This window comes from Acanthisitta chloris, unplaced genomic scaffold (genome assembly GCF_000695815.1).
Source record: "Acanthisitta chloris isolate BGI_N310 unplaced genomic scaffold, ASM69581v1 scaffold20286, whole genome shotgun sequence".
In the NCBI taxonomy this organism is placed as follows: Eukaryota; Metazoa; Chordata; class Aves; order Passeriformes; family Acanthisittidae; genus Acanthisitta; species Acanthisitta chloris.
The window spans coordinates 14,612-22,251 of NW_008677863.1; the positions used below are offsets into that span (position 1 = coordinate 14,612).

The following is a 7,640-nucleotide window of genomic DNA, read 5'->3' on the forward strand; positions in this document are numbered from 1 at the left end:
CTTGTGATGAAACTAAGCCAGAGTAAATAGGGCTAGAAAATCAGAGCCAGGAATAGTGTTCAGTGAAGTCACCCTAGTGCAAAAGCTGAAGTAATAAAGAGAGCTCTTTACCTCTCTGCCAGCTCCCAATCCTCTTGAATTTGCTTCTGCCTGGCCTTATGGTATTCCTCTCTCCAGCACTTGGAGCAAAATCCCTGCCAAGCAGGATTGCCATAGTAACCACATCCCTTCTTGCACAGTAGCTCCGACTGATCAACGTGAATTCCTCTGCGTTCAGATTTCAGGTTCATTTTCTTCCTGTTTAAAGAGAAAAAAGGTTTAAAGACAGAAACACCATAACAGCCTGCTAGGAATAATTTCTTTTGAAGGTTTGCCTTTCAGAAAGAAGTCACCTGCTTTAATTATTTAACAGTTCCATAGCAACAAAATACATGGCACAGGAGGAAGGGCACAGTTATATAACTATGGAGCCCCAAAGCCACAACATTAGCTTGTGTTTGCAGAGCTGTGACCTGCAAACAGCACCAGGCTGGAGCAGTTCAGCAGTGCCTACCACACAGCCACCAACACAGGGAGGGAGAAAGGCCCAAGTCTCTGATCTCAGCAGCACATTGTTCCACCAGTCAGAGGCACAAAGCAATGGAGGGAAAAAGAAACAGTCACCAAGGAAGGAAGCAAACTGAGCAAGAGACAGAAGGTAAATAGGTTTGTGTCCAGACCAAGGCTCTTCCTGCAAAGAACCACACTGGGGAGGCTTTAGGTAACATATCCTTGACCTCAAAGAATGTCTTCAATGCACAGTGAGGTACCACAGCTGCCCCAGCTGGGTAGGAGCTGCATCTCCATTTCCTTCAGCACCCAAGTTACTTCAGAGTTGAGTTGGGTATGTGCATACAGCACAGCTCTATAGAATTTAAATATAGTGACTGCAACAAAAAGATTCTCATGCCTACACCAGCACTGTGCCAAGCCTGTCTTCCAAGGATCCAGCCCTCCCCTTCTCCTGCTTGACAGAAAGCATCCCACACACCAGCTCGCTCCAAAGGCATTTCAACTACTTTGTTCCAGTGGTAAATGCTGGATTCATTTTGGAAGAAAAGCAGCACAGGATAGTCTGCATTAGCAAGTTTAAGGTCTGCAGATGAAAATATTAACACTTGCATTGCAATACTGACAAACACAGGAAGGCAGTGGAAAACAGGTCTTGGCCAGCAAATTCAGCCTCTTATTCTTCCTGCCATCCTCAGCAGAGGATGCTTAGTGCAAGCTGAGAAGCACTCAGCAATTTGCTTTCTTGCTCTCACACTGGCAACCAGAGGTGCCCCAGGACACCCTTCACCTACCAGGAGAAGCAGATTTTGAAACCAACCCTGCCCTGGAGCTGGAGGACCCTGAGCTCCTCTCCAGCACGAGGCCTCAGATCACACCAGGCAAACAGAACACGCTTGGAGACGCCACGTGTGGAAAGCAAGATGAAAAGTGATTTTCTTAAACTGAACAATGTCAGTAACTGTGTCAGACTTCTCTCGTTTTCCTCTGAAATTCAGCCCCTAACTCTTCTCTGGGCCAAGCAGCAAAACAGATGGGACATGCACAACTCTCATGGGCACTGATAGTTTTCTCCCATGGGAAGGAACAGCTCTTTTGTTCCAAACTGAATGATCTAAGATCAATCATTTTAAAAGACTGATAACATTTAACATTTCCCACTAATCTAATCAAGTTATTTTAAGTGAAGTAACAGGAAACACATATGATTTTCTCTGAGGGGGGGAACAAATTAAATATTCCACCTTATCTACCTAAGTATTAAGGTTCTTTATACTAACTTCTTTTCTACCTTCAAAGGAAATAATGAGTTTCTAAAAATAATCTAAAAATAGTTCCACTGTAGAGACCTGTACATTAAGGGAATCAGTTTCTTAATGGCATAATTTATAAAGACACATTTTCTCATTTATGTAGGCAGAGAGAAGCTAAATACTCTTCTCTTTCCCACTGAAATGTCTGACAGTGAGAGACACTAATGTGCTTCTGCAAAGCAAAATGAAAAAAAACCCACCTACATTTTAAATATTTGAGACCTTTACTTCATTCCCACATGGACAAATCTGTGGATTTCTATGTCCAGAAATTTAAGCACACGCTAGTGTCACAATTCCCTCAGGCATCCTCTTCACCCTCTGTGTACATGAGAACTAAAAATAAGGTTCTGTTTAGTGCCCAAGTTCAGCAGCTTTGCCTGAAGTAGGTACAGCAGGTCTGTAAACAGCTGCAAAGTCAAAGCACTAGAAAGCAAGTTGTTCTGTTCCCTCCCCTCCAAGTGTTTGTGACTGCAGTTACATCAGCTCCAGACCCAGGGACAAAAGAGGTCACCCTGAATCAATAGGAAGAAGTCACATGCTGCACATAAAGCAGAGGCATTCTACTCCCTTCAAACAGGCAAAAAAAAAAAAAAGTTTCACAGCCATTTCTGCAGGTCAGTGTTAACATTTTAATGAAGAGAACAACCCAACAAGATTTAATAAATTGGAAAAAAACTCTCTCAAGTCAATTTTCAGCAACTAAATCGCTGTGTCCTTTATGATCTTACATACCTGATTTGTTGGAACTTTTGAGTGTCCAGAATGCTGTTTTTTCCCCCTTCTCTATTCCATTCTCTCCCTCCCATTCCAGCTAAAGGTGTATCATTCCTCACTGAAGGATCAACTCGATGTGTTCGCACAGTCACAGCACTTACTTTGCATGGTCAGACCTCTTATTTTCACATGACCTATCCAAAGTTCACTTCTGAGCAATATAATCCAAGAGAAAGAACAATGTGTTGTTTTCCTGGAGCTGGAGAGGCAGGCAACTCTGAAGAGCTTTCATACCACCTGACCAGCGAGAAGTCAGGAAAACAACAGTAAGGAAGGTAACAAACCTCCACCAAGTAGCACAATAAAAGTACGAGAAGGTGATAAGTAAAATTAACCAGTATAATCTGGAGAGATGCAATGCAATCCTTCTACCATCTCCTGCACCCCAGTTAAAACACTTCTCAACAACTCTGAGAAGCACCACATGTCCCTCCCAGGAGCAAACACCAGTGATTTAAAATATACTCATACACTGCTTTGCTTAGGAAGTGCTTCGAATAGCTCTGCTGTGAACAGCACCAGGGAAAGCACAACGACACCTCCTTACACATCTCCTCACAAATACCATGGCACAGAACCTTCTTTTAAGCATTTCTGTACCAGTACTAGACCTAATCACAGGTTAATACCCATGTTAATTAGCAACGTCCCTTTGAAGAGTTTAGAGAAAGAACAGGCTCTTAGACTTAGCTATTAATTTATAAAATCCCTTTCCCCGTGTTATTTATTTGCAAGTAAAAGCTTCTTGCCTTCTGTTTTCCTCTGCAATAGAAAAATGGAAAACACCCAATCCCTTTCCATGATCACCATCATAGAATCAACCAGGCTGGAAAAGACCTCAAGGATCATCAAATCCAACCCTACCGTGGTCACTAGACCATGGCACTAAGTGCCACATCCAGTCTTGTCTTAAAATCCTCCAGGGATGGTGAATCCACCACCTCCCTGGGCAGCACATTCCAATGTCTGATCACTCTCTCCACAAAAAATCTCTTCCTAATATCCAACCTAACCCTCCCCTGGCAGAGCTTGAGTCTGTGCCCTCTTGTCCTGCTGCTGGTTGCCTGGGAGAAGAGACCAACCCCCACCTGACTCCAACCTCCTGTCAGGGAGTTGTAGAGGGTGAGAAGGTCTCCCCTGAGCCTCCTCTTCTCCAGGCTGAACACCCCCAGCTCCCTCAGCCTCTCCTCATGGCACTTGTGCTCCAGTCCCTTCACCAGCCTCACTGCTCTTCTCTGGACCTGCTCCAGCACCTCAATGTCCCTCCTGAACTGAGGGCCCAGAACTGAGCACAGGGTTCAAGGTGTGGCCTCACCAGCCTCGAGTCCAGGGGCAGAATCACCTCCCTGGTCCTGCTGACCACACTGTTCCTGATCCAGGTCAGAATGCCATTGGCCATTTGGCCACCTGAGCACACTGCTGGCTCCTGTTCAGCTTCCTGGCTATCCAATCTTTAACTCCACCTCACACACTGCATGTGGCTCCTCAGAGAGCATCACTGCTAACATGTGCTGTCACATCACAGCTGCAAAAGGGCAATTACTCTGGACAATCCCAACCTGAGAAGCTGTCCCACTCCCAGCAGACAGCCCCCCTGTACCCCAGCTAACAGAGGACCAGGCTGTGTAGACATCAAAGAGCTCCTTGTCTCACTGCCACACACGTTCCCAGGCTAGTCCCCACACAGCTACAGCTTCAGCTCCCCATGGCTACATCTTCCCGTGCCATTCCAGATGTCCAGCTTTATTTTTCCAAACTGTAGTGATACCAAGAGCAGATGAATACTTGTGCTCCGCTGGTAAATGAGGCATATGATTCATATTAAGTTAGAGATATTTGAAGGGTTGCACATCAAAGGTCTCTAATGACAGACCCAATCTCCTCCAGCTTTTTCATAAGCATCTTAGAGCAGTTTTGTTATGATGTCTGGCATGTGGAAAAAAACCCAAATCAAACCCAAACCACTGTGGTCTAATTCAAAATTAGCTTTCCACTTGCTTTAATGCAATTTATTCTCAAGCTCTCAAATACACCTTCCTATCAACACATTTTTCTTGTTATACTTAAGACTTATCTAAACTTTTTATTCACCTGCTTACACAGAGCAAATATCTTTTAACAAGTGCCATACCAACTCAGAGCCTTCTCATCCCCAGCTCACACTCCTCAATTTCTCCTGTCAAATCTGTCATACAAGAAGAATATCCAACAAATCAGTGCTCTTCAGAAAACAGGAATTCACATCGATTTTTCAGGAAGGCTAAGCCAGCTCTCTGCCCAGCAGTTCCTCTGTGGCTCTGTCAGAACTGAAACTGAAACACATGTGTAAACAGTACAGGGTTTTGGTTACCACAGTCAGGGAAGCAAACCATGAACCAAAATCAGTAAACCCAACTTTTCTGGCTGAGAGCCACATCACTTTCCCCAAGTCACATACGTAGATCTGCCTCTGAAGATTTACTAAAGGAAACACAGAGTTAAGACACAGAGAACATGAATTTTGTTACAAGTCCATAAATCCTTAGGACATTTTTGTAGGAATCCCACAGTGGGGACTGAAGCAGCAGCACTCACTGCTCCAGGACACTGGACCTTTGGTACCACACTCAAAGCTCTCAACAACAGCAAAGGACTGTCTTCGAATTTTCACACATACCAGATTATAAAATAGCCAGAAAAAGTCATAGCACAGCTATTAAAGCAGGAATTGTTCACAGTAAAGAGCACGTGCATCCTCAGCTTTTATGTGACAGGAGAAAGGGGCTCCTGCCACCCAAACAGGATCTGTCACCAAGGGCTGATTTCATGCACACATGAAAGACTAAACTTACATAACATCTTCCTTTCAGCAATAAACCTAAGATAATGCTCATAACACATCAGGGTTTTCCAAAGACTGCAGACACAGCTCTGGCTGCAGGAAAAGCACTGTGTGAAATAAGGTTTAGGAGCAGTATAGATTTACCCTGAGCTCCCACATCAGCAGCTTGTTTTTCTTCTTTCCTTTCCAGCACACACCTCCCTTACTTCCCAGGGGCTGAGCAGGCTGATACCTTTATTGACAGTGCAGATTGTGTCACCACAACGACAAGATATTGACTGTGTCATAAACTATTCATTAGCCTTGGATTGTTGAGGTCACCTTTGAGAGAAGAGCTGGTTGGAAAATCTCCTATTCCAAAGCTGAACAGAAAGGGCCTCACGGAATCAATTTACAGACACCTTCAGTAACAGGTAATTGCAAGTCAGTTTATAATTATTACAAGCTCTGAAAACCAGTTTGTAAATAACTCTGGAAAACAAAGCAGTGACTTTGCAAGACTGTTCTGTAAATGAGTTTCAATAGTGGTACCAAAGTTCATTAAATGCATCTGAAATCAGGAAAAGATTTCACATAAGAGACTTGGAACAGGCAAGTTTGAGTTGTGGTTTTGGTTTGGTTTCTTGTTGGGTTTTGTTGGTTTTTTTCCTCCCTGAAACTTCTCAAAAAAAACCCCAAAAACCTTGGCACAACTATTAGCAACAACCTACACCAGTCTCTGCACTGGGCTGAAGTTGAACTCTTTGGCTTTTCATAGCACTTAACAAACAACTTCAATTCTTCTCATCAAAAAAACATCAAAGCTCTCCAGAGATGTTCAGTGTGTCTCATGAAGACTCACTGGAACTGTCTGGTCATTCATGGCTATTCCAGGACATGAGATTTTAGAGCAGGAAAAGAAGGAAAACTGGGGAAGTCTCCAAACTTCTTACTGTAAAATTCTCACTCTAATTGTTGCTGTCTCACATTTTACTAGTGCCTCAATATTACCTCACACTGCAGACTGAGGGAGTAGCAAGAACTTTGGTTACTGAAAAGAAAGGTAGATGAGAAAGTGCATCAAAACTCAGGGGTGGAAGGATGGATTGGGTTAAGGTCTCTAACAACTGTGCCCTTCAAATGCATTTATTGCAAGGAGCAATCACAGCCCCAAATGCCACAAAATTCTTACTAGCAAGCTAAGTGTTGAAATGTGATTCAGGTGTAACCCCAAACACTCAGGCATGTAATTAGCAGCAGGATAATTAAACATGAGGTAATTTCCTCCAAAGGAAAGGGTGGGGCAGTATGATCTAAGAGATTCCCAAACAGAAAACACAAAAGCCATCAGAGAAGTCAGGAATTAGGCAAGAAACCTGGTGCTGTCTTTGCAGCCTTCAGAGTTTTGATGTGCATCTCTCTTGCAATTAAGACATTCCAGCCAGAGCAGCTGTTTCCTAGGACAAACAGTGCAGGCTGCTAAGGAGAGATCCTGAGAAAAGACAGTGCTAGCTGTAATGACACACACAGGGGCTGCTCAGCCACCTCAAACCAACCACACTGCTGGGGACTGTCATCTGGAGGGAAAATTGCAGCCACTACTTAAAACCTCTGAAACCTAATAGCCACGAGGCTCCAACTCTACCCACAGAGCTGACAATTCTTTCAGCCTGGAGATGTGCTTTTACCCCCAAATGTCAGGGCAGGCCTTAAGCTACAGTTGTGTGTGTCCCCATTAAACCCTGAACTCCTGCCTGTAGCAATGACCACTCAGCTGGCAGGAGGAGCAGCACGTACTCATGAATTACCAGGCTGTGTCTCACCATCTACATGTGACTCACAACTGCCTTTTAAACGAAATCACAAGAAACATCTAAAAACTCTTTGTGCTCTTTGATTGGGAATTCAAGTAGGAATATGGAGAGGATTAGTTGAAACTTCGAAAATCTCTCAAGAAATAGAAAGAGGCTTCTACATCCTCTGTGTTTTTTTGTCAACAGGTCAACCACACTCACCTGGCCACAGATTAAAATCAGGTTTGAAACAATCTCAGATAAAAACTTCAGAATGTTTTATACGTTTTGTACCTGACTTGTTATTTAACAGCATTTTAATACACTTCACAAGCACAAATTTTAGGTCTGGTTTTAGATAACAAGTAGTTAATCATCAGAATAAAAAAAGACCAAGCATAATTGGGG

At 43.5% G+C, this 7,640-nt stretch overlaps 1 protein-coding gene across 2 annotated transcripts in view; it reads right to left on the reverse strand.

The window, feature by feature from the left end:
- Window positions 1-7,265, reverse strand: part of RABGEF1 (RAB guanine nucleotide exchange factor (GEF) 1) — a 17,973-nt gene extending 10,708 nt beyond the window's left edge. The window contains exons 1-2 of one of the 2 annotated variants that reach the window (XM_009076680.1): window positions 7,237-7,265; window positions 112-297 (exon numbers count right to left, since the gene is read on the reverse strand). In XM_009076680.1, the coding sequence (XP_009074928.1) occupies window positions 112-297; window positions 7,237-7,265 (215 nt within the window). Of the gene's footprint in view, window positions 1-111; window positions 298-7,236 lie in introns of those variants that run through there. The other variant, XM_009076681.1, reaches the window with a different exon arrangement.
- Between the last annotated feature and the right edge of the window lie 375 nt (window positions 7,266-7,640).